We start from the raw sequence: 24,911 nt of genomic DNA, 5'->3' as shown, positions 1-24,911 counted from the left end.
TGAGCGTAGAAACTCCCGAAATACAAGGAGTCGTCCTGAGCATCCGTTCGGTCAAGTTATTTCCTTCTATTCTAGCTGTTTGTCAACCCATAACATTTACAGTATATCACGAACCAGCCCTCGGGCTTGGTGACAAAACAGATCCTGCCGATAGCGCACAATAAGGGGCGTATAGCAAGCTTTTTTTTTTCGGCTGAGGAGGGGGATCAATCGTACTTTATGTACGATCGTGTGTGCGTTTGTATGCATGCATCTGTATATACGAGCAAAATTGAAATGTTTTAAGGGTTAGAAAGCCCTCCTTCTTTCGGCTTGGCCGCTGCAGGTATAGGTACTCCTGAGTCGATTCGCTCGGACTCGCACAAACTCAGATCGAGCCGTGAGACTGAGCGAGCACGGATGAGCAATATTTAATCGAATTTGATGCCGAGTGAGTCCGGATCCCGAAAATTTCGGTGAGTGAGCCCAAACCACAGGATAGATTCATTGAGTGATTCTCGGTGAGTTCTACTACTTTTCGCCGACCTATGCCTGCAGGTACTGCTATGGACATCTCGGTAGAATCCTGCAGTCGCGCACGTCGAGGAGAGTTCGCAAGCGGAGTCGCAAAGTTGGTATTGTCACAGCTGCGCTCTATTCGTGCAGAGGCTTGTGCTCCCCCCTTTCGGTGCTGCCGGGCATCTGTTGTTTGACGTCGGACAACAGATAACCGCACCCAATGGGCCAATAAGTGACGTAAACCAGGAGCGGCATGGGGATCAGACGCGCTTTTTGCCCCGGTTTGCCTCCACGCACCGACGCCGTACTCCATGTAGTCTGCTAACACTACACAGTGAGCCACTATAACTTCCAGGAACCGCAACGCGGGCGAGAGACTGCGTTTTATCACGCGCCTTCAAGGTGATGACGCACAGTGATGTAACTCTGCCCTGCAATCCCTCCCTGTTAAGCTTCCAGCGCGCTTATCGGGACGTGGGGAGAAAGACAGCGCTTAAAGCGCGCGACAAACTCCTGTAACTTCGCTCGTTCTCGTTCAGAATTCGAGAAATTTTTGCGCAAATAGATTGATGTGAAAAAATCCGGTAGATTTCTTGAGAAATTTAATTGCTGCACAAACTTGAAGGAAAACAAGGGAGACAGGAAAGAGCGCAGGAACTGCGCTCTTTTCTGTCTCCCTTGTTTTCCTTCAAGTTTGTGCAGCAATTCAATTTCTCAAGTATGAACGAACTAGTCTGCAAAAAAGTATTGCGGTAGATTTCACGTGCATGGGAATCGATGTAATGCGAAGAACGTGGAGGCAAGGTGACTGGTGTAATTTTTTATTCAACTAGACGTTACGGAATTACTCCGAGGGTTGTACATACAGATGTTGTACGAGCAGTCGTACGTAAAGCAGTCTCATGTATTTTATACAACCAGTTGTTTAAAGTTGCACAACGATGCCGACAGCAGCGTGCGAAACCGAAAGAAAGACATGCATCTCAATAGCTATTGATGCAGAGCGTAAGACGGATGCACGAAAAGTTAACTGAGCACAGCTAGCCTAACCCACAAAACGCGCACAATCTGTCCATTTGTCCATTTGATACCTCCCATACCACTCAGGCAAGGTGATATACCGCCTACTTTGCCTATGTCTACCAGTCGCTCGCATTAGGCGCCTGACGAGGGGTAATCATGGCCCATACGTTGGCCCAATACACTCATTCTCCTCTATTTTTTTGCTCTCGGTCCAGTTATTATCGATTCCTGTGCTCCGTGTTTTACCGCCATTCACGTTGCTGACGCGAGAGACGCTAATGCACCGGCACCCAGTTGACGTGGGTGCCATTGTCCAGCAGTGCACAAAGACAGCATAAAAAGGGCAGCACAATGCCGTCAGATTAACCGTAATACAATCACGGGAGTTCTTTATCCGCCAGTGAAAGGGGATTAGGAAATAAAAAGATAATGTCCGCTTCGTGGGGACGTGGTGCACAAAAAAGTGCAGTGAGTACATTGCGAGATCACACTGCCCGGACAGGGAATCGCGAGAGAGGTAAGTGAGCGGATGGCTGCAGAGACGTACACAATGTGTCTAGTAGAGTCGACGAGCGTTGAAAGACGCTAAGAATGCGAAGCGATGGTTCGCGAACTTTTAAGCCCAGGGATTTCGCGAAAAGTTGCCGCTATGTTGCTATAAATTGTGGACAAGTCGCCCACTGCGACGCTGTTGTCTCGTCGTCATCTTCTTCGTAAAGCTGATCCCGGGAATCAGGGAAGATCTTCTTCGTGCACGAGCAAGGAAGAGCTTAAAGGCGGTGTATAATTCATTTACAGGTGCTTTCAAGGCAGCAGTTGATAAGAGTTCTAGGCGTCTAAAAGTATATTGTGTCGGTTTATATGTCATGTGGTTTATATATGATTTATGGGCAGTTAACAGCAGTTCATCTATTCACACTCAAAAGGCGCTTGTCAATGATAATTAAGTCATGCGGGAACAGTTATATGGAACAGATCAAAGTTCATAGCCCATAGGGAATCATAGATTAGGCTACCAGAATTGTTTACACAAAGGTAAAGGTCCTGGAAAAGTTACTGCAGATTTCAAATAATGAGCGACAGAAGGAGAACTTCAAGGCTGGTTTTTCTTTTGTTAGGCACAACCTTAATAAAAACAAGCAGACAGTCGAACCAAAGTAAGTATAGGGGACGTTACTTGTAGTAACTATGGCATAAGTATGAAGAAATCAAAATAAACGAAAAGGCAATTTGATGCCGGCAGCGATCGAACCTACGACCTTCGAATAATACGTGCGGTGCTTCACTAAATGAGCTACACTCTCGGTAACACATGCAAACGAAAGCTTGCTACAAGCTTGGTAATTTGCATTAAGCTCTACAGTCGGCCACCAGACTTCCGCAAAACATAACGAGTCGTAGTTTGCCGCTAGTTCACATCCATTATGAGGGAAACTGAGTAAACAAACGCAGACAGAGGGAGAAACGAACAACACAAGCACATACGTGACGGAGTAGAACACTTAAAAAAAGAGCCCAGTGAACTAGTAAACTTAGAACAACAGTGTGTTGACCGAGTTGGTCATCCAGTATGAGGGGAACATATAAGTTCTTCTGAGTACACATCTATAAGCGAAGCACTACATCAACTGTTTCGGTGCTGCAGACCCACCAGGGTTGGTGCCCGCCCTTGTTTGGAGGCTCGCTCACCCCGGTGTCCGGCGAAGGGACCGGCGAGAGTGGCCAGAGGCATGGCGGCGTCAGCGGGAGCCGGCCACCCGCCGTCATGGGCCTGAGGTTCCGGCGCCTGCGCAGAATGTCCAGCGGAGAAGACGTGGTCACAGCCTCCTCGCCGTCTTCGGGCGCCCAGCCTCTCCAGCAGCCGGGTGGCTCGACGCAACCACCCAACAATGGCAGCTCGGAAGAGGAAGAGGCCTGCGACGGCCTGGCCGAACTGTCGCGGCCCGTCAGGCCACTGCCGATCAAGGATGGATATCTGCACGTTCTGTCCGGAGAACGCGTATGGTTCAGGTGAGACTGCGAGTCGCACACCGAACTGCTATTCTGCACGTGAAAAGTGGCAGGAAGGGAAAATAGGAAGAAGCTTGTGATGAAAAAAGTTGTAAACAAGACTTGTGTGTTCGAGCTGACGCTCCGACAAGTGCGCTTGTCTTCGTCAATGCTAGAACAGTCCTAGCCTTGAGAAAGACAAGTCCATTTGTCGAAACGCCAGCGCTCACACACACACAAGACCGGTGTAGGCATTTATACTGCATCTGGCGTTTTATATGCTTTATACAGGCTTATATAACGAAGGAGACTGATATAAGTTTGTTACTTTCTGCCGGCTACTCGGGGTTGGGATAAAATTAAAATGGCGATTGAAAAGGAGTAGAGCTTCAGCTTAATCAAGTACAGTGTGTTCAGGGGCTAATTTGTTCATTTTTTAAGGGAGCAAAAACAGTGTGGAGGACGGAACATTATCACAATAAAATGAAGACAGCATGCATGCAGATTCAGCTCGTGCCTGGTCCCCTCTGATGCGTATGTGGTGGTGCCATCACCAGCGTCCTTCGCGAAAACTGCGATTTGGTCACGGAAATGGGATGTTCAGATCACGGCGTTGCAGTATGCGGGACATAACCGCTATGTCACGTAAGGTTCACGTTAGCTGTGAGGTAAACTAAAGAAGTTTGAGCCATGCTAATCATACTGCTTTATTTCACTTCAATAAGGGCAACTAAGTTATATGTCATTGAAGATTGCCCGAAAAATACAGCTAAAACTGAACGAACAAGGAACTCAAGCATACGCGCGATGTTCGGGAAAAGTTTAGTCTACTAGGGAACTTCGCTGCTTGTCAACGGTACATCTCCTCCAGTACGGTCATTCGGCGAGCTATATGCGTAACTCATACAAGGCGGTGTTCGAAGGAAGGGTGATGAAACTCCTGGTCCAGAAGAACGCGATAGCCCAGTTATCGGTGTGCAATTATAGACGGAGAATTTAACGTCGATACGGGGGCTTGTATTCTTCACAGGCTGTATGTGGCACTTCACGCGGAGAAGCTGGACGCTTACTACGAGCTGTCGGACAAGGTACCCGTAATATCGGTCAGCCTGGCCGGCTGCGAAGTGGTCACGCCGGACAAGGTCACTGGTTCGGCTCCCGGAGAGGTCTGCTTCCCCATACAGCTTATTAAGAAGGTGAGTGAGGAAGTGAATGTTCCAGCACCGGCAAACTTGCAGCTTTGCTCTGTAAACGGGCACGACGACGTACTCCTTAAATGGTTCCAGGGAATATACTATCCACAATCACTCTCTCGTTGCTCTTAAGGTATACATATAGGTCGATAAAATTGCCGTTGATGATATCAGTTGGGAAATACAGCCCTTATACTGATGATTGGCTATAACAATGGTACATCTCCATCTTTTGTTTGTATTTCTGTACAAAGCGGCCTCGTTTTATATAGAGATAAGTGAAGGACTTGTCACCATTATAAGACGATGACTATATGTTTTCCTTGGTTATACTTCTTCACGCAAAAGAATGAAAACTTCAGTTATTTTAGCATCTGGTAAACAAGTCGATCCACATCGTGCCCGATGGCGATCGAAGGGGACCGAGTGACATCAGCGCTGCAGAATTAAACGTCCCGAAGAATCGATTATTCAATCGATGAGTCAATAGAATATTTAGCTATCTGACGCGCGATGCCATAATTACATCCCTGAAGGCAACCACGACGTTACTTATGGTCTGTCAAACGCAATAATTGCTCGAGAGGCACTCGCATTTGCTGAAAATAAAATAAGCGGTTATATAACAGCCCAAGAAAGAAATCAGTGGCATAAGCTCATTTTCTTCCCTTGTTCGCTCGAGCAATGCCTCTCGGAGCAATTATTATTGCAACGCATCACATTGTCAAACTCCGGGAAGGGAAATCCGAAGCGGGCACTTTTGTCGCGTCGTACAGACAAGTACCACGTTACAGCGACAATATGATGTAAAATTCGATCCACTTTAATGCCTTACAACTTCGCGCCTTTATATTTTGCTGCTAGTTCAAGCCGTGGCCGTATTTATTCTTGACGACGGGCAGGGTTTTCGCAGTCGGCTCCACTGTATAACCATTCAATGCCTTCAATTTCGTACGCTTTAAAAAGAGGACTAGAAGAAGCACTGGCTTCATAATCATGAACGCGCTACACAAAAGGGTAATCTGAAGGAAATATAATGATGTTGTCCCGGACCCGCCATGAAAACGAACACTGAAACAATTTCTGTTTCCCTTACTAGGTGACGGCTGTGGTGTGTATAATGATGTTGTCCCGGACCCGCCATGAAAACGAACACTGAAACAATTTCTGTTTCCCTTACTAGGTGACGGCTATGGTGTGAGTGCTGGCGTGCGCCGGTCGAATACAAAGATGTGTGCAATAACAACGTCATTGCGTATAGTACCAGGACGCTGCAATAGCTTTAGTTAGGACTTTGCACTGTTTTCATCAACTCTCAGTATCCTCTTAGAATCTTTAATACCTCCATTATCTATCTATCTATCTATCTATCTATCTATCTATCTATCTATCTATCTATCTATCTATCTATCTATCTATCTATCTGTCTGTCTGTCTGTCTGTCTGATGGATGGGCGGACGGACGGACGGATGGACGGACGAACGGACGGATGAATGGACAGACAGACAGACAGACAGACAGACAGACAGACAGACAGACAGACTGACTGACTGACTGACTGACTGACTGACTGACTGACTGACTGACTGACTGACTGACTGACTGACTGACTGACTGACTGACTGACTGACTGACTGACTGACGGACGGACGGACGGACTCATCCCACTCATCATCATTCACTCCGTGGATATGCTGGGAATTTATAGTCGTGAAAGTAATCGGCTGCAGCGCTCCAGTCATTTGGCCAGAGCCTGTCCTCCGAACCGCGTCAGCCGGGGCCGCCGCAAACAAACAAAAAAAAACGCGTCTGCCCGGGCGAATGGAAAGGGGAAAAAAACGCCCGCGCTTGACAGCTTCTTTCCTGAGTTGTGTCCTATAATAGCGGTAGCTTAATCTCAAACAATACTTTGAAAAATACTGTCTTAGTGCGCTGTCATTTATTTTTCTTTCGTTTATCGGGGTTCCATGTGCGCTAATGCGTTGTCATTTTGTTCTTACCGTTCGACAACATAACAACGAATTCGTCAGCCTCGTCTTACATTAGAGTATCTAAGGCTATCAAAGCTAAGCATAACCCACGTCGTTATTCATTTCAGACAAGCCAAGTCTCTCTCTCCCTCTCTATAGTTAGCGGTACACCTGCATTTGGACATTCAGGGCACTCGCAATGTTTCTTAATGGGCCGAGCGTCCGCATAACCAGTTGGTTTTGGCGCAGCTCAAGATCATTTTCCGACGATGATAGCTCCTCCGTTCTGGTTACACGTAATTGAAAAGTGCGCAACACGTTAGAAAGGACTCGTATGCATGAGTTTCGTGCTTCCTTGTGCTTTCCAAACAACGTCCCAGCTCTTTCGTGTGTCTAAATCTCCCTTTCAAAAAAAAAAAATGAAAGTTTGCATTTCGCTTCGCAGCCTCAAGGGATTTGCGGGCCATCTTGCTTCACTCTCTCTGCCTTTTTTTTTTAAGACTTCAATGGCACAACATCATATTCGTTCGAGCCCTTTGGCGGCAGCTTCCCATTGTTCCGCACGTGGGCGAACAGCGACGAGGCATCTCGAGAATACACTCGATGTTCTTGCCGAACTTGTATACGATGGCATTGCTCTCTGTTCGAGAAATACTCCTTCAAAAAGACTTGCTTACAACTTGTTATTTGAGTTCACCCAACTAAGTAAGTCTCGGGTGTAGAGAGGTGCTTCTAACAGCTTGCTCTATAGACCAAAGAATGAACTGAGTATCCTAAATGTATCCAGGATGAAAGAAACGAAAAAAGGAGATGCGCATCGTTTTTTGAGGCGTTCCGAAGAAAATCATTCCCATTGTTCACAATATTCACGTCCTTTCCATACACAGATTCAGGCGCCGTCGCTTCATTCTCTGGCAGCTTGCACGAAACTTCACGAATATATGGGCGAAAATGAAGATAGACCATCTTTCTGAAGTTTTTTCTTCTAGGCGTCCTCTCCACACAATTTTTTTTATTGTTCCTTTCAAGTAAGGTGGGTGTCCTTCCATCCACGGCTTTTGCTGGGCGAAATTAAGGTACAACAGCAGTTACAAAGAAAATACATATTAATAAACAACCTATGAATAGAGAACCCAGAAGTACCACGTGCCTTTGCGGCACCAACTCGGAGCCTTTTATGACAAGCCGCGCGCAGAGAGAGGAGGGAATCAAGTTTTTTTGTCATTTGTCACAATAGCCCGAGAAAAAGTACCCGAGGCAATGTCGAAGAAGACAAATAACAAACCAATATATGTTGACAGAGCTGGGAATTGGGGAGGCAATTCGGGAACTTTTCCCGAAACGCGAAAATGGGAGCAAACGAAGGCAAACGCGGGCCTATCTGACTCAATGCATACATCTCTTCCTCTCGCATTGCGCGAAGCTCCCACCTAACTCACTTGCTTGGGCAACAACGTCGGTGACACGTTCACATTCAGACTGAAATAAAATATGGCAACGCGAAATGGCATTTAAAGATACCTAGATAAAATATCACAGTACCGTATCAGAAACCACGGACGGGTGACAAGTCGACGATCGAGGGAGCGCTGCTTATTAGAAACCACCAATAAACTACCGTTTATTGGTACCACCAGCGCACCTTCAGGTGCGTTGGTGGTACGCGTATTCGCGCGTATACCGTAGTTTACGAAGAGCTTCTTATTGTACCGTTTTTGCATGGCATTTGTTTGTCGCGTTTTCCCGAGCTCTCAACACGAGCTCCGTGCTTGGCAGCTGGGTTTTTCACTCGCGAAGGTCACGGCCTGTAAGAATTTATTTTCCGAAACCCATAGAAGTACCATAACGAAAGTTGAATGCTCTCTACTCCTACCTATATACTAATACACTCTTGTAAGGGCTGCACTTTTTTTTTTCCCCGCGATTCTCACTGGATGTGGCCTTTCCCCAAATTTCGCCCTTCTACGGAAGTGTGAAGTTTTTCTTCAGTTTACGGTTCACGGTCCTCGGGTGGAAAAAACCCCATTTAATCATGCCATATATACCTCAAGTTGCGATATCTGGCGTCTATAGTTGCGGACGTCCTCGCTACATGTCTTCATCGCCATCGCTGCTCAGACACGGCGCGCGGCCGCTGGATCAAAGCGTACTGGGCGTGCTCGGCCTATCACCGCTACTCGGGTGATACTGGTGTTCATGTATCCAATCACCCTCAGTGCTGCCATACATGGCATTGAAAATCTCGGTGACCTTAAATATATTGACACATTGTGGCTCCCCTGAAATGCGCCGTACGCGAGACGCGACGACGCTGCCGTGTGCTGGCGAGATTTCTTTTTCTTTTTTTTTTTAAATCTGGAAGCCAAGTTAGGGACGAACGCTGCCCTTAGTCGAGTGTATACGGTACACGGTATACCTGTATAGCGTAGCTGGGAAGTACCTCCTGCTAAAGTAATTGTTTTTCGCGTGTGGAAGTGTTCCACGCCCAGCATTATTGTTACTGGCGTCTGCAGATATAGATAGCCACCCCCCCACCCCTCGATTCTGATAACAAATTGGTCCTGGAACGCGCGTGTTAATCTTACAGCAACAAGGCAACGCAACGAGAGTTTCGAGGCATGTTTTTTTTTCCAGCCTGCATCTTGTTTGTTATCAAAAAAAACTGTAGCGAAACTTAGAAAAAAGCGGAAAAAAGTACTGGGACACAAAGAAGTCCAATGTGTTGTGAGGGAACCCGTAATACACTGTTTTGTGGAGTAGCTGGAGTTCGAGCCTCCAGAAAGCAATTTGAGCGGAGGTCATTAAATCCATATTCGTCTGAAAGGGCTATTGATCACGCAAGCAAGTAATGTCGGGAAATTCCAAGGCGTGTCTTCTTTCTTTTATTCGGGGGTGAATAGGATTCTCGCATGCAATAAATGTTAAGTGTCCTTAGCTACCGCATGATGTAAGCAGATTGTAAAGGATGATGCAAAAATGCGAGACCATTAATTAAATAAATGAAGAAAGAAACATGTAGAGGAAGCAAGCGCTATGTTAAAACAAGCCTCATTTGAGAAAACTACGAGTGTAAGCAAGCATGCGAATGACACCACTGACACTATGAATCCGCTGTCTAATAAGTCATCCACCTTATCGGACAAAAGCAAGAAAGAAGTACTTACACACTCTTGGTCAATGTCTAAGGTCAGATTGGTCCCTTTGGTTTGACGTGTCAGACTAGGATTTAGCGAGAGCATTTTATTCAGTTGGATGGGAGGTGAGGAGGACGGTGGGGTTGGTTCAACCAGCCTTAATGTTTACTTGTGTACGCGTTTGTATATGTGTATGAGCAGATACGCACATGTAAGGTTAAAGCATGCCTGCGGCGGGGTGGGGGGGGGGGGGGAAGGAGGTACTTGGACTTTTGCAACTAACTTCCCCCTGGTGCACTGGCGTCACCAGGGCGGCAGGCATAAATATACATAAAGTATGGTTGATTGATATGTAGGGTTTAACGTCCCTAAACCACGTTATGGTTATGAGAAACTCTGTAGGGAGGGGCTACGGAAATTTTGACCACTTGGGGTTTTTTAACGTGCACCCAAATCCGAGCACATGGGCCGACATAATTTTCACCTCCATCGAAAATGCAGCAGCTGCCGCCTGGATTCGATTTCGGTACCTGCGGGTCAGCAGCCGAGTACCTTAGCCACTAGATCACCGCGGTGGGAATAAAGTATCGTTGAGCCCCCTTTGAAAAAAAACGTTCCGGCTACACTACTGCAGGTGCCCTCTGGGTACGCGACAAGTGACAGCAGGTCGACATCCTTATAAGCAACAAAGCAATGTTCGTCAAAAATGCGAGAAAAAAAAAACTAATGATACCACACAAATTCATTACCTTATGTCTAACAAAGAAGAACAAGCCCGTGATCAATGTCCCTTCATTAGTTCTAAAAAGAGATGGCAAAGAAAGGCTTATTCATGAAATTTTAGTAAGACAATACACATAGATGTCTGTCTGTCTGTCTGTCTGTCTGTCTGTCTGTCTGTCTGTCTGTCTGTCTGTCTGTCTGTCTGTCTGTCTGTCTCTATCTATCTATCTATCTATCTATCTATCTATCTATCTATCTATCTATCTATCTATCTATCTATCTATCTATCTATCTGTAATCTGTAATCTGTCTGTCTATATATCTGTCTGTCTGTCTGTTTCTACGTTTTGTTTATTGCATAATCATTCCCTCTAGTGTAAGCAGACAACTGTTGTTCAGCCCGACATAGACAGCCGTCCGCGTAGCACAGATGAAGTGTACATTCTTTATATCTTTTAGGCAAATTCTGTACGCCGAAGGTCTGCTTTAACGTTAATCAATTTTTTTTTTACTTGATGAAAGTTGATAGGAGCCCGAGTCCTCGCCACACAGCACTCTGCTTTCACTGCTTCCATCCCATGTATGGTACGTATAATAGTTTCTGCCAGATATCACAAGGCTACGCGAGTGCTTATGTGTATTGAACGTTACACTGCTTTAGAGAGAACATGAGAAAGAGATAGTTATTGAGCCGCCTGGCATGACGTCTATTCATGCATATCATATGGCGGGATCACGCCCACAGTAAGGCGCTCACTACAAGATTATAGCAATGCTCAGAACCGTCTCAAAGTGAACTAACAAGGTCTAAAAAATGATATATTTAACAGAAAGAGCCATAACATAATTGTTAAGAGTCGTTCCAGACCAACTGCCCTAACGTTGGCGCTCAACAATCTGCAATTTACTCTGAAAAAAAAAAATCGGGACTATCTATGTAGTCTTCCACTGAAATATAGCTTGCGAAAAAAAGTTTCCTGCAGCGTCTTGTGCATACGGAGTTTTCCGAGAACGCCTAAAGTATGGCTCGGAAAACAAATGAATAAAAAAGTGAATTCTTCCTCAATTAGGCAGCCACATCAGGTTGAACCCGCTGCTAAGCACAGGGTTCACACTTTTCAGCTTTCGCTGGTTAACCAATTGTACGCAGTGCTGGGGTGGGTAAACCCAAGCCAAACGTGTCTAACCACATTAAGAAGCACGAACATGAAGCCAATAATTACGAATGGCTGCAATGCCACATCGGGTTGCAACCACTGCTTAAACACCTGGGGCGCACGTTTCAATTTCGCTGGTTAACCATTTGTATGGAGTGCTGGGGTGGAGATTTTTTTGTATTGATGGAATGCAATGCCATCAAAACAAAGAAAAAATAGCCCGTGGTAACATTGGATGCTTAAGTTTTTTTTTTTTTGTCAAACAAGGAGCGCTTCTTCTAGTCAGAAAGAATCTACCAGGAAAATGGGTTTCATACGGTCGCCCAGCTAGGGACATTAGGGTACTCGATCTTGGCAACCCTGTTCTGCAGGCAGCAAACCTGTCTCTCGCCTCTTGTTCCCTGCTGTCTGGAGTCAAAAGCAGTCCACCACCATGCTTTTTTCACGTAAGGCTTCACGTCTGTATGAATGCGCACGCCGGAGCACGATCAATGCACGTCTCCTATGCGGATTCCATTGGCCCAGGCGTTTCCGGTGGCGTTCGCTGGCTTCTTCCCTATCGAAGGAAACCCCTCACGCGCTTTTCTCTAATATGGGTGGCACCCAGAACGACACGTTCGTAATTCAGCAACGGGTCCAATGGCCAAGATGCCAGATATGTTTCTCATTGACCAATAGCAACGTTTATGGGGATTCGCGCCTTCTGTTACTGCTTTCCAAAGACGTGCGCATGATTCCTTCGGAAAGACCGAAGGTTCATTGCAGTGCCCTTCCTCCTCATTAAGTCAAAGTATAAGGCAGACTTCGCACCCCCGCCTCCCTTTTTTCTTTCATCAGGGAATAAGCGGGAGGAGGGGGGGGGAGCGAACACCAGACTCACTCGCGTGCGCGCGTCTCTGTTGCTGTCGTATACGTACACGCATACCAAGCGTGGTTCATTCGCCAGAGAGAAAAAGACAAGGAGAATTGAAAATTTGTGAATTCCAAAATGTGCTCGGCGACAGCCTTCCATTTGTGACGCGGTCAGTCAGGACAGTGTTAAAAAATAAACGAGAAGAGCCGCAGGCTCGAGCAACAGTCACGTGTGCCAGCTCGTTCAGTTCTATTACCTTCAATGTAGCCAGGTGTGTGGATGCTGGTAAGTTCGTCGTTTTCTACACTTAGTTCTGGTGCCAAAACCTGGCGACCAAACAGGTACGATGGATGAACGCACGGACGTACGAATGGACGAACTAGTGAGTGAGCTCACGCCAGCCCACTTGTGACGCGTCACTCCACGAGCTTCCGGGACTCCCCTGGCGGCCCAGCTGTATGGCGCGGGACGTCACTTCTCCTCGGGCAAGAGCAGCATGGTTATCGATAAGCCACGCGAAACTGTTCAACGTCGTTCGGTGTAGCTTACGCTACAGAAAGTATAGTTAGCCAGCTACGCACCCGCCAAGAACCACTTGCCCGAATTTTCTCAACAGAGGAAGAGCTCTTGAATCATTTTCTTATTTATTTGATCCACATTTCGCTTTTGGTCGCCAAGTGCGTGTTTCCGAAGGCTGTGTTCTTGAGAATCATCACTGCATTATCAGAAGGGCGAGCTGAGCTGCGTGGCTTCTTTTTAGAATATACTGGGTGACAGAACCTTTGGTGGTAAGGGAGTGAGTGAGTGAGTGAGTGAGTGAGTCAGCGAGCGAGCGAGCAAGCGAAGCAACTTTATTTGGTCCACAACAGAAGCGATTTAGCCCAACGTCACCTGGCTAGGCCCACTTGTGGACGGTCAGGTTAAACCAGGCCGCCCTCGCGCGCACCCTATGGACGGCCTAGATTTGAGAGCTCTGGTCCGGAGCCCTAATTAGCCTCTTCATTTTCTCGCGGTGGGAAGGGAGACCAGCAGAGTCGCAGGCTGTCAGGACGTGCTTGAAGTGCGCTTAATAACCAACACAAAGGGAAGTCCGTGCTTGGAAAGCATTGGGGGTTATATTATTGTGTGCAGTGTCGCTGGGTTCGGGTAGGTGCTTCTTTGGAGCAGTCTCAGAGTGACAGCTTGGGCCCTGCACACCGAGAAGTGTGGCAGGGGCTAATTAGTCCGGAACTAGTACGCTCTCCACGATTTCTATAATCGCATGGCGATAATCATTAAAGGTTTATTTGGGTCCACAGGAGAAGCAGAGTAGGCCCCACGCCCCCTAGATAGTCCCACGTATAGTTATGTTTCGCACTTGATACCCAAGAATCCATCAGGCAAGTCTGTCACCAGGCCTGCAGCTTTTGAAAGCTATAGAAGGTTTAGTTCCTTCGATATAGTACTGCATTTTCTATCGCCCCGCCGCGGTGGTCTAGTGGCTAAGGCACTCGGCTGCTGACCCGCAGGTCGCGGGTTCGAATCCCGGCTGCGGCGGCTGCATTTCCGATGGAGGCGGAAATGTTGTAGGCCCGTGTGCTCAGATTTGGGTGCACGTTAAAGAACCCCAGGTGGTCGAAATTTCCGGAGCCCTCCACTACGGCGTCTCTCATAATCATATAATGGTTTTGGGACGTTAAACCCCACATATCATCATCATCATTTTCTATCACTAAAGGAAGCCAATCTTTAACGGCTGCACTTTTCCTTAGCGAGAACGGAAGGAAGGCCGTTTAGGCCGAGGTATTAGGTAACAGCGGCGTAATTGACGTCTATCTGCTATAAGAAATTGTCGTTAGACGCAGTGAGAGAATCTTTCAGCCGAGAAAGAACGGGACCGTTTCCTTCTGACCGAACATCCTCGCGTCGATTTTCATTATCCTTCTAATAGGTTCGAACGGCCGCGTCGGCACTTCCAGGTGCCGAGATCGAAAGAAAAGAGGGAAAATTCTCGGGTGCTGTTGGCGTTTCTAACAAAGAAGCGGGCGAGAAATTGGTCGGGAATGACAGGTAGCTATAGACCCGCAAGGAAACAGGTGCCGGACCAGCGCATGTGAGTTACGGGGAAACAGAAGAAAGCGGGCAGCTTATGAAAGCCCGTCGAGATGATAATAAATACGACTGAGTGGCGTGTTTTCCCTTGACAGGACTTGATGCAATGTTTTCAGCACCTTTTATGTCGTCGGCTAGTATATTAAGGCCGTCTGGTGGTCAAGGCTGGCTCTTTACAGCGACACTAAAAAGAAACAATGACTTGGTTTAGATTGAGAAACTGCACTCTGGGAACTTTAATGTTATATGTTGCCCTGTCATGCGTTTATTATTAGCTGAAAAAAAGTCAACGATGAAGTTTTATTTATAAGTTTCGCGCATAATCTCCGCATGGGACCTCGAGAATTTCAAAATGCATTTTTAGTATTTTTGCGGCATTGGCTCGATGAATTTTTCTAGAACATCGTATGTTAGGTCTGTGGCACCCACAGAGGACTATGTATTGTAGTTTTAAGCTGTTATAAAGTACGTGAGACCCTGTAGATCAACAGGGTCTCACGTACCTAGACCCTAAACTCTAGATTTTGAAGGCATCGATGCCTTCAAAATCTATAGGGTCTCTAGGTTTTTGTAGCGGGATTTTTAAGTTGGCGTCTCCGTCAAACAGGTTATAATAAATTCTGGAGTGGAAATTCTTGCCCCAAGTGAAGCCGTGCCAATCTTAAGATGGCGTTTGCAGCCGCCATTTTACTTTGGACATGATGAGACATGGAAGTTTATTGCAAACTGGTAACAACATTTCAGGTGAGTACAGCTGTCTAGTGTAACAAAAATAACTTCAGTGGCGTGTACAAACAAGAGAACATACACAGGGTGTAACACACAGCACTTCAATATTCTCACAGATCACGAAGCACTCGAGGAAACAAAGAGAAAAAGGAACGCAAAAAGCACAAACTCGGAACATATTCACATATCACGTGCGACAAGAAGCATTTTTTTTCCTTTCTCCGAGTTAAAACGGCAGTAAAGCAAATTCAATATTCCCTTTCCAAACTCAAAAAAAAAAACGATGAGCTGTTGAGAAGGAGCATTATTCTCGCACGCCCAATGAGTTTGAAGTGGCAACCTTTTAGGGTCACATACTGCTCAAAGTGCGTCATTGTGTTACTAGTTTTTTTTTAGTAAGTCCCGAATTCAAGGCATATTTCATTGGAGATTATGTCATCGATACTAGTCTCTGTAAAATATTTTTTTGGAAACAACTATTTTTAAAATTTTTAATTAACATAGCCTTTAAACCAACAAATCAAAGCCACTTGATATCTAAGTGGGCACCACCAAAAAATAGCATGTTTCTGAGATATTAGGAGGGCAAAAGCTGGCTTCACTACTGCTGGCAAAGCATTGCAGGAGCCTCCACTCCAGCAATTTTTTTAAACCTCCTTGGCCTCCACCACATTTTCTTCTCGCGTGATTTCTCGATTACCGAATGCCGTATCGCTGCAGAGTGGTGTTTTCGGTATTGTGAAATTGTACTTTTCTAATTCGCGAAAAATATTTTCGCTCTTTAGTGTCCTCATAAAAAAAAACGGGAGAATTTCATAATTACGACAAAAAAGAACAGGAGGGGCAGGAATAAGATACGTTAATCACAGCCGTGTATATCGGTATCTTGCCGATTTGTGTGTTTCGAAAAAAATTCTATGAGGACTTGTCTGCGAGCTCTATTGCGCTATGCAGAGAAGAATGTTTCCATCTGGAATACAAGCGGGATTCAGAGTGCAGACAGCACTATGTAAAACAGGGCATTTTATTTATTCGCCTCTCCTCTACTTGGCCTTACCTCAAGGGGCTGTCAGTATTTCTCGTTCTCGTTTTTCTGACAAACTCTTATTTAGGCATATCTGGCAGCCAAGAAAAACGTCCCCGTACGAATGCAGGGCGCGGAAAATCCTCGCATAGGGCACGAACGTGATTCTATAAAGGGTGCTCCTCAATTCCAGCTGCTGGTTTGCTAGCTGTATATATATATATATATATATATATATATATATATATATATATATATATATATATATATATATATATATATATATATATATATATATATATATATATATATATATATATATATATATATATATATATATATATATATATATATATATATATATTCATTCTCGTGCTGCACGGTGATCGAGCATGCGAAGCACGTAGTAGGCGCCTTTTATATCTGTTCTACGTGCGAGGTTTCGCACGTGCTTTCGTTTAAACTGCCTGGCGTGAAATGGTCCAATGTGCCTTGCATATGTTAGGTTGCTCATATGTATGGTACCGGCCTCAAGCGCTTCTGTTTTTTAGGGGCGAAGCTCCTTAGGGCGTGGGCTGTGCGTCCCTTGTAGCCTGTATGTAGCCACCTCTAGTTTAGTTCTTGCAGTGTTCACTAGATGGCGGTACCGTCCCCTGTATGTAGCCACCTCTAGTTTAGTTCTTGCAGTGTTCACTAGATGGCGGTACCGTCTCCTGTATGTAGCCACCTCTCGTTTAGTTCTTGTAGTGTTTACTAGATGGTGGTACTTGTAGCTGATGATGAAAAGATGCAAGATGTTATAAACTAGAAAGCGGTACTTGTAGTTGATGAAAGTCGCGAGATCTTATAAAGTAGGAATGATGTCACATATGGCGCGTGTCATTGGTTGAAGGCAATCGTTCGATTTAGTGCGGCGACGTACGCTAGGGGGAGCGATGTAATAAAATCGAGTGGGCAAAATGTACAGAGGATTCATGGTTTACCAGGTTTACCTCCGGAGCTTCGCCCACTCATCATCATTCACTTCGTGGATATGGCGGAATTTTTCTTGTGGCCATGTTTCCTACTTTTTTCTGCTTGTAGGATGCTGTACAGCTCTTCCCAAACTGCAGTAGCCTTTAAACAACCCTCGTCGATTGCGTGCAGTATGTATGGCTATCTATCTATCTATCTATCTATCTATCTATCTATCTATCTATCTATCTATCTATCTATCTATCTATCTATCTATCTATCTATCGCGCGAGAGCGAAAGAAAGACAGGCCGTGTCACTCACGAGTACAATCGTATGAATACTGTCACCCGCTGCACAGTCGCGGATGAGAGGCTTTTATATAAAGGTAAAAATAAGTGATGGATGGGAGCAGGTAATGACACGGCTTCTTTTTCTTTCCTTCACATGACTGTAGATAAAGTAACTTTGGGGGAAACGAATATATTGAGCGCTCTGAAAAATGCCACCGAAACAAAAGAGAGAGAGAGAGAGGAACAAAAAAAAATTGCCCGCAGCTTCCCTCGGGGGAACACTGAGGAGGATGCGGAGCATATAATTGGTTAACGGGGTGTTAAAGTGCGACTTACTTGGGTCGATGGCTAAATTGGTTAACGTGGTTGTGAAATGGGGTGTTAAATTGCGACTTACTTGGGTCGATGGCTAAATTGGTTAACGTGGTTGTAGGAGGGGGTGTTAAATGAGTGAACACGTACACACGTATGCGAAAGGGCGGCGCTGGTCGAAGGGACGTCGATCATTGTGTTTGTGGATTCGTTGGAATTCATTTCACCGCGACCTTGGACGTCGACGCGCCGTACAAACCAACCGACGAGCGGCAACTGAGCGAGCGAGCGCCGACCTTGAGTATATATACAGCACGACGGCGCATGCACTGTCAGCTGTTGAATGTTCTCGAAGCGCGACGCCACATGCGCGTCCACTGGAGAATCAGGAGAATTGTAGATGTCGAACGCGGTGTGTAGAGGAGGAAGGGTGCACAGATGGTGGAGGAGTGAAGCGCGCGCGGTGTGTAGAGGAGGAAGGGATGCACAGATGGTGGAAGAGTGGGCGACGGCGCGACGGCGCATGCGCGCGCGTCAGCTGTCGAATGTTCGAGAAGCGGTGTGGACGGCGCGGACGGCGCGGACGGCGCACTACAAGGCGCGAGTATAAGATGCTCCGCATCTAAAATTCGCTATATCAGAGCGGGCAGTCTCAGCACACGGTCATCATAACCTTGCACACTGGTGCCCACCAACGAGTGCTTTTCTTTTCACGAGCCTCAGTCTCTGCTATCAACTCCACAGCAGCAGCTGCTGCTGCTTTTTGCTGGTACTGCAAACAGCCCGAGTGAAGCTGCGGATATTTTCACGCTTCTTCGGGAGGCATTAAAGCAGCCGCGCGGTTATAGAGTGTTTAGGAGGCGAGATGTCTGGGACCAGTCCGAGATCAATGAGAGAAACCAAAAGTAAAAGTCACTGAGCAAATAACACTCGAGACGTATAAGAAGAAAGCAACGTAAACGGTAATAATCGAGCGAGGGAGGAAGTAGCTGACGGTCGTCCCGAATTCCGCTCGGCCCAGTCGGCAGACACTTTCGACACATTGGCGTGTGTTGCACACTCCCGCTGCGGCGCTTGTCTCTCGCCAAGCCCTGGGTCCGGATGATGGAGCCGCCGAAACCACAGCAGAGCTGAAGAGATTGGATGCGTGCAGGGAGAGAAACGAACTGAAAGAAAGAAAGAAAGAAAGAAAGAAAGAAATAAAGAAAGAAAGAAAGAAAGAAAGAAAGAAAGAAAGAAAGAAAGAAAGAAAGAAAGAAAGAAAGGAAGAAAGAAAGAAAGAAAGATCAGACGGCGGAGGAGAGGCCAAGATTGCTACAGAGCTCACCTGATCGAATGCGTGAGTGAGAAACCAGAGCAAGAGTAGGAGTCAGTGAGAGAAAAAAAGACGAATTAAAGAACAGCAAGATAGCAAAATGGCTGATCGAGTGGAAGTTCGCCAATCGAAGGGAGCGTCGCATATCGTTATCACACCCTTTTCTCACTATACACGAGTGCAACGAAGTTATGATCGTCTGCTCGTCGACTAGAGAGCTTCGGTTCTCGTGGGTGTGCTGCGTGCCATCGGCATGGCAAGGGAAGAACGACGTCATCCTCTACGAAACTGCGAAGCGTGGGACCTTGGTGGTGGGAGTGAAGAAATATATATTCGCTACGGGACTCCGCCACTATACAAGGCAACGACACTATGCTGTGGTATACGCTTACGACGTTGTGGCAGTGTAGTCTGGCTTGCAAGCCATATGGTCCTCTTTCCGTCCTATGGTCTGATGGGGGGACTTTATATACCCGGGAATTTCCCCGCGGACAACGGCCTCTGCGGTGATCGCCATCCCGAGTGCCAACGCGACCGGCGCTGCTTCGTATAGAGATATATGGACGTACGCTCTATGTCCAAGCTATCCGAGACAACAGTGTGTACAGCTGGGAGAGTCGGTACAGGATCGTACATGAAAAAAGCTGCACGGAGCAACGGACACAAAAAGGTGACGTGGTGAAGCTGTAACTGACAGTTATTATTTGTTGCGAAAAACAAACCGTATAATATAGTTCTATGCCCAGCCGCCATCACTTTCTGGGTTAGTTTTTCATTGCTGGTTTTTTGTCTATAATCTTCCAGGCATGCAAGGTCTTGGACACCGCAGACCACAACATATACAGTGACTGACACTTAGATGGAATGGAGGCCTCGGACGCGACACCATGCTCAGCGTAAAGGGAGACATAAAGAGTCCTACGGTGCCTTGTTTGTTTTGTTAGACGTGTTCCCGGGACTTCGTGATTCTTGGTTTTAAAGCTTTTCTTCGGGGGTGAAACTTGGCTTCTCCGCGGTATATGTTCTTGCGGTTCGTTATTAACGTCTCGACGTGGTTGGCGCTAATTTTGAAATAACTTTGATTCAAACAACGGTACACTTCGGCGTGATTCTCACGAAGATCCCGCAATCTTTGACTGCTTTTGTGTTTAGACAAAAAGATGAACGACTTAGAGTACTTGTTACTTTACTATGGGAGCGCTGAAAGCCATCCCGTGGGCCTTTGCATGCAATTAATTGATATTGACAAATGAATAATAGGAGGTCCCCCTGACAGCTTTGAAACTCCGAGACCTCGTGCTGTACTAATGGTGAATAAATAATTGAATTGAAAAAAAAATTATATGATCAGCAAAAAAAAAAGAAATGAAGCCACTGCTCGCTCGAATTCGGTTCGTAAGAGGGTGACCTTTACCTGAGCAAAAGCGTGCGAGGAGATGGGAAATCGAGGAAGTTGTATCGTTTGATGTGTTAGTACCAGCTGTTTGTCTTGTTGTTTTGTTCGTTCTTTTTGCTTGTTTGTTGCTGTGTGCTGAGATAAAAAAAAAACAGACTGTGGCACACCGTGAAAGCCTCTGGAAGCCGAAGCTGTAAGCGTGCGAGTGTTTTCATTGCTCGGCGAGACCCCCATAACTATCGTAGCAATTTGACATCATCACAATTCCTTAGCATCGATATATCTTTTCTTTATTAATTTCCCCCTTTTTACCACGTGACCTGTGTTACTACCACCAATACTACTACTACTACTACTACTACTACTACTACTACTACTACTACTACTACTACTACTACTACTACTACTACTACCAACTCCAGCACCACCACTACCACGACGAACACGACGGCACGACATAGACAATAATACCTTGCCATGGCTCTCAGAAGTGGGTGTTAAATAAACGAAGAGTGTTTTGTTTTGCGTCAATATCTGTGAACGAAGGGCGCTGTTATTTCATTCCCCCAGAAGCTGGTAAAGACACACAATGTATCAAAGGCAAACACACACTCAAAGAAAGAAAGAAACGAACAAAGAAAATATAGCAGGCATAACAAGGGTGTTTTTGCGTCTCTTTCTCGTCGCTGTGGAGAGCCACAGCGGGGGCCGTTCTGATTCCCAGAACCACATACTCTCTTTGTTCCACGCATGACATCATTTTCCGCCGATGCTCGGATAAGCAGAGCCTTCACGCGGTACTGAAACACACTATTACGACCGGGTGAGACAAACGCTTTTGTAAGAGCATATTCAAGGCCCGACTCGGAGAAGCAGCTGTTTCCCTCGAGATTAATGTGCACCCCTATAATGGGAAACTGAGTTCACACAACAGCAAGGGATCACAGAGCCTGCCGAAGATTCTGCATCGTAACTGACGTTTGGGGCGACACTCGTGAGTAAATATACTATATGACTTGCACTCCAGCATCAACTCGGGCTACTTCGGGTCAAGGTGTACCGTAACCGAGCGCCGTCACTCAAGACTGGTCCGACAGCACGGTCAACTGACGCATGTCCACTATGCGCGGATAAAGTCAGCTGAGAACGTGTGCATTGGCAGTGCCCAGCATACTAAGAGAACATTCCAAGGGAATACCCGAGGGACCATATTAGAGATTTTTTTTTTCATTCATCCATCAACTGTAACATGGTTTGTAGCTGTTTTAAATCGAGGATGTTATCGGATTACAGGACTTCATCACAAATAGTGGTAAACAACTAAACTGCTTTGTTTAACGATGAACAGAGAGACTTTTTTTGTTCCGGTATGAACGCTGGGCGGAAGGGGAAGCGTTGCGTGCTAGATTGTGTTGCTTCTGTGGACGCATAGCTGTATATATATGTGTTATATAGGATATTGAAGAAGTCGAAAAGCTGTTACAGAAAGAAGGCTAATTTTCATGACTGCACCACTCATAGGGTGCAGCAAAATACGCTCAAAGATATCTAAGACACACACACGCACGCACGCACGCACGCACGCACACACACACACACACACACACACAAAACACACACACACACACACACACACACACAGACTAATGTTTAGTGGTCATTTAGCGAGACCAACTGTCCCCATTTGCAGCGGTGGTACGCTGCGATGGATAATTCTTTTCTCCTAAAAAGGATAAAAAAAAACTCAGGAAACTCCTGTTTTCTTCCCCTCTGTACTTTAACTTAAACTCTAAGTTGTAATTTACTCTATATATACAAACTGAGTGAAGCGCAAACCTATAGTTCACTTCTTTGTCAAGTTTCATGTCTGCAAGTTTCCTTTTTTTTCTTCAGCGCTTAGGAACAGAAAACATAATCATTCAAAGTGAAGATGAAATTATTACAAACTCAAATTACCTTAACGCGATGATAATTGCAGACCACGCTAGAGCAGAGAACCGCGACGATCTCAAAAAACACAATATGCTTCTTTTTTTGTTTTCCTGTCGTTAAAAAACCGCTTCGAGCTGCAAATTCAACAAAGCTTTGCCGGCTGCATGAGCAGCTCCAGCTGCGCCCACGACAAGCATCGGTACAGCTGCTCCCGGCGAACACAAATGATATTTGCGTCGGCTGCGTAAGGAAAGGGAAGATGAACGCGTTTGCTGGAAACAGAACGTGTAATTTGCTCACGCTGTCACAAAAAAAAAAAAAAAAAACTTGCATGTGTCACACAGGTTGGATGCTGAGCGACTAACGCCATCGCACTTTGACTTTTCTTTTGTTTTTTCATCAGCAACGCGAGAGAACAAGGACACCGGGACAGCGTTAAGAAAAATTTTTTTGTCTCTTCCGCTCCAAAACTCAACAATCCGGAAGTTTGGAAGTAAGCGAGAAAGCGATGCTTACATCGAACACATTCTCAGCATATATTTATTTACCGGGCTTGATTTGAATGCGTTAGGACGCGGACAGAGATTATGTATAAAAAAAGGGAAACCGCGTAAAACGTGTGCATAGCATCGCATTGTCAGCGCAGAGTAATGAATATTAGGGTTTTTAGAATTACGCATCTATGCATTTTTCACTAAAGAAACACACGACCTAATACTGACGTGTTGTCGCGCCTCGTATGTGCGTAGTATTTGTTTTTTCATCGACAATGTGCACAAGTATATGAGCGCAGCCACGAGATCAAGATGGCTGGCGTTGAGTAAGAGCTTCAACTTTCACCGGAAGGTAGGCTGAATTGGCTGACAGACATGCAGACAGAAAGGCGTACAAAAATTTTTATGTTGAAGTATGGAAGAAAGTCTGTCATGTTTAATATCGTCTTTGAAGAAAAAAAAAAGAACAGGATAGCTTGCGACTTAAAGACATCTTTGGCGAATTCGGAATGCTCTGCGAGTTTTCTTAAGAATGCGATGAAAGGGAGTTTCGTAATCCGTATACTACCATCGCGGCGAATTCGCAGAAAATGCGTGAGTTCGCAGACGCTTTTACAATGCTTTAAGTGTAGGTATGGGGGTCCTATGTTGTTTTTCTAGACAAACAATAACACGAGCCAATGCAGGGGGTTCAACGTAACATCTATAAAATGTAAGAAAAGCAGAGGAGCTTGTACGAACGACCAGTCTGCTCTGATAGAGTGAGCGTGCGATTGATTGAGCCAGTGAATGAGAGGGTTCGTATGCTTAGTCGAGTAGAAAAACACATGAACAAGTGATTAAAGAAAAGCTATTCTTTGATAATAAGTGAATCAGTCAAACGCTGAGCAAGTTGCAAGCGAACTATAGTTACTAGACGTGTTAGAGAATTGAGTGAGCATGCAAGTGAGATAACTATTGAGTGGGAAAGAACAAATGAAGGAGTAGGGGGGGGGTGATAAAATTAGGGCGGGATCATTAAAGTTGACGAGTGAGTTGCTGAGAGTGGGTGACTGAGTGAGTCTGCAGAGCGAATGATTGGAAGTAGTGAGTGAACTAAAAACAACTGAATAGAATTTCATGACTTATTTTTGTTAATGAGTGAGTGATTGATTGATTAATTGATTGATTGATTGATTGATTGATTGATTGATTGATTGATTGATTGATTGATTGATTGAGTGAGTGAGTGAGCAAACGTGGTGTCGGGGCACAGGAAGTAGATTGATACTAAGGTGCTGCACGCTCTCACAACAAGCAGTCTGACGGAAAAGCCCGAAGCGTGACGCAGGAGTTCACGAACGCGAATGCTTCCTCCGGAATACCAGACACAACCCTCGAAACGTTTGTGTATTCGCAGAAGATGTATCGCCACGCATTCCTCCGATGGAGCGGCAAGATTCGTGTAAACACTCCACGTCGGTTACCGCCGACTAGGCCGGATATAAACAGGACGTGTTGTTTCTCGCAGTCGGTGCGTGCCTTCTTCTCCCATTATATAAGAACCCGCTCGAACCAACATATCAGGGCAGCGCGGATGCGTTCGCCGGCAATTGCCACCTACGAGCGTTCTGAAGATCAACACTCGCCCTTACGCATGTCTCGGGCTGGCCGCATCAGGAAAAACACGCCGACTCAGACGGCAAGAAAGGAGCGTTCTTCTCCGAACGACTGATTGAGACGCAGAAGAATGCTGTTTAAGAGAATTTTATTTCTGAAAAAAATCATACATACACAGAAGACATTTATGCGTTACATTGTTCGTTCTCAAGACATTGCTAATATATCTTAA

General features: G+C 45.8%; 1 protein-coding gene across 2 annotated transcripts in view; it reads left to right on the top strand.

Moving 5' to 3' along the window:
• LOC119181245 (uncharacterized) overlaps nucleotides 1-24,911 on the top strand; it is a 187,376-nt gene that overhangs the window by 56,347 nt on the left and 106,118 nt on the right. For both annotated transcript variants that reach the window (XM_075888993.1, XM_075888992.1), the window contains exons 2-3: nucleotides 3,167-3,531; nucleotides 4,541-4,706. In XM_075888993.1, coding sequence (XP_075745108.1) covers nucleotides 3,287-3,531; nucleotides 4,541-4,706 — 411 coding nt within the window. In that variant the 5' untranslated portion in view covers nucleotides 3,167-3,286. The remainder of the gene's footprint in view (nucleotides 1-3,166; nucleotides 3,532-4,540; nucleotides 4,707-24,911) is intronic.

This window comes from Rhipicephalus microplus, chromosome 3 (assembly GCF_043290135.1).
Source record: "Rhipicephalus microplus isolate Deutch F79 chromosome 3, USDA_Rmic, whole genome shotgun sequence".
NCBI lineage: Eukaryota > Metazoa > Arthropoda > Arachnida > Ixodida > Ixodidae > Rhipicephalus > Rhipicephalus microplus.
The sequence above is the reverse complement of the archived record's forward strand: the minus strand, read 5'-3'. Positions and strand labels throughout refer to the sequence as shown.